This window comes from Propithecus coquereli, unplaced genomic scaffold (assembly GCF_000956105.1).
Source record: "Propithecus coquereli isolate 6110/MARCELLA unplaced genomic scaffold, Pcoq_1.0 Scaffold292, whole genome shotgun sequence".
Taxonomy (NCBI): Eukaryota; Metazoa; Chordata; class Mammalia; order Primates; family Indriidae; genus Propithecus; species Propithecus coquereli.
In genome coordinates this window covers 1,219,817-1,221,878 of record NW_012148530.1, presented here as the reverse complement: position 1 = coordinate 1,221,878, position 2,062 = coordinate 1,219,817, and the positions used below count along the sequence as shown (strand labels likewise).

Here is a 2,062-nt window from a genome sequence, read left to right as displayed (position 1 = left end):
AGAGAGAGACTTCTTGGGAAGCAGTAGCTGTTTAAAACCATGGCTACTGAGAATCGATGTTATGGGCCTTCCTATTTCCTCATGCTGAAAGAAGATTACATTCTCTGTATATTTAAAATACTCATTGCTTTTTAATTTTGTCAACATATGGTTTCTGTGCCTAGATGCTTGTCATAATAATTCTGCATCTATTAACATGTTTCTTGTCCACTGGGCTGATAAAATAATACTTTGCAGAGCCAACATGAGTTGTAGTTTCACGAATTCTTTCACTACACAGAATGAGGTTAACTTATTAGCTTTTCTATTTAAGTCTAAGTTGGTACTTGAAAACATTATTGCAAAGATTGTTTTTTAAATGTTCATTTTTAATACAGGGTGCAAAAGGTGAAAAGGGGAATGCTGGCTTCCCTGGCCTTCCTGGACGCGCTGTGAGTTTGATAGAATGAACATTCTTGAGTATTTTACTTTAAATAAAAAGCATCTTATAGTATCTTTCTTTAAAAAGAAAAATTAGTGCCAAAATATATTAAAACACATGTATTTATTTTTTCAGGGAGAACCAGGAAGACATGGAAAGGATGGATTAATGGGTAGTCCTGGTTTTAAGGTATTTATAAAACAATTACAAAACAAAGATTTTTATACATGAATGGATGTTTAAAAACATACCAATATTAGAATTTTTTGCAAATGGCATTAGGATAAAATTAATGGGCTAAAATTTTTAGTGTAATTTTAAAATGATACCAAATTTATTTGTGTTTATTTTGAACTCTTGTATGTTAGAAATGAAATCACAGGTTGTTACAAAGTTGAACTTCTTTGATAAACCCTTCAGATTGGTAGAGGCAGAGGTTCTTAGCTTTGTCTCCCAAGGCATTAAAGTTTCAGGGGGGAAAAACTGTCCCCTTAACACTGAGGACTTCTTTATCAGTTGTGTGGAATGAGTATGAGAGAATTAAAGTAAGAGGGAACTGCCAAGTGCCAATCATTCACCATCCCTGAAAAAACTCAAAAGCATATGCCCTTATGATTGTGGGTTAGCACCATCATATTCTTACAGTTTGGACTTAGCTGATTTGAATACCTAAGGAGAAAATTTGTGTAATACACCAGAGCTGAAGAGGCCACTTGGTTAAGCATTGGATTTAGGGATATGTCTCCTAATAGTCAATACTTTGAAGAACCAAACTTGCTCAGAAATCCAGTCCAAATTTTCTTGGTCTGTAGTTGTCGTCTCTTCCTTCGGAAAAATTGCCCATTTCTTTGCTTCATGTACTATGGAAGTTCTCCAAATATCCATTATTCTTCAAAAGACGGTGCTTCCTAAGATAACAGTAAGCTGAATATAAAAATGAGTTTACAGCTTTGCCGATATATAATTGATATACCATAAAATTCACCCATTTAATATATACAATTCAACAGTTTTTAGTATATTTACAGAGTTATGAAACCATCACTACAGTCTATTTTTTGAACATTTTCATCACCCAAAAAGAAAACCCCATACCCATCTAGTGGCCACTCCCCATTTCTCTCCAAGCCACTGCCCCCCACCTTCAACCCTAGACAACTGTTACTTTCTGTCAGTATGGATTTGCCTCTTCTGGACATTTCATATAAATGGAACCATACTACATGTGGTCTTTGTTGCTGATTTCTTTCACTTTCCATAATGTGTTCGAGGTTCATTGATGCTTTGGCCTGTATCAGTACTTCATTCCTTGTTAATGCTGATAATATTTTATTGTACGGATATATCATGATATTTAACATTTTGAGGTCAGTTCACTCTTGATACTTGCTTTTCTGATAGTCTCATGACACCCTTCATATTTAATCCTGGTTATGTCTTCTAATTTCTAACTAGTGTGGATCTCCTAAAAGTAATTAGGTTTATTCTGTTTTGTTTGTTTGTAAATTTTTTACTGGAATCTTTTGTAAATTTCAAAAAGGGTATGTACTTTTTTGTTTATATAGACTTTATTTTTTTAAAATAGTTGTAGGTTCACAGCAAAATTGACATGAAATTTTTCTAGAAGGGATCACAGATTCT

The 2,062-nt window shown here is 33.7% G+C and overlaps 1 protein-coding gene across 1 annotated transcript in view; it reads left to right on the top strand.

Annotated features, from left to right (window-relative positions):
• Positions 1-2,062, top strand: part of COL21A1 (collagen, type XXI, alpha 1) — a 201,934-nt gene that overhangs the window by 90,944 nt on the left and 108,928 nt on the right. Inside the window, exons 12-13 of the mRNA XM_012648707.1 lie at positions 378-431; positions 557-610. Coding sequence (XP_012504161.1) covers positions 378-431; positions 557-610 — 108 coding nt within the window. The remainder of the gene's footprint in view (positions 1-377; positions 432-556; positions 611-2,062) is intronic.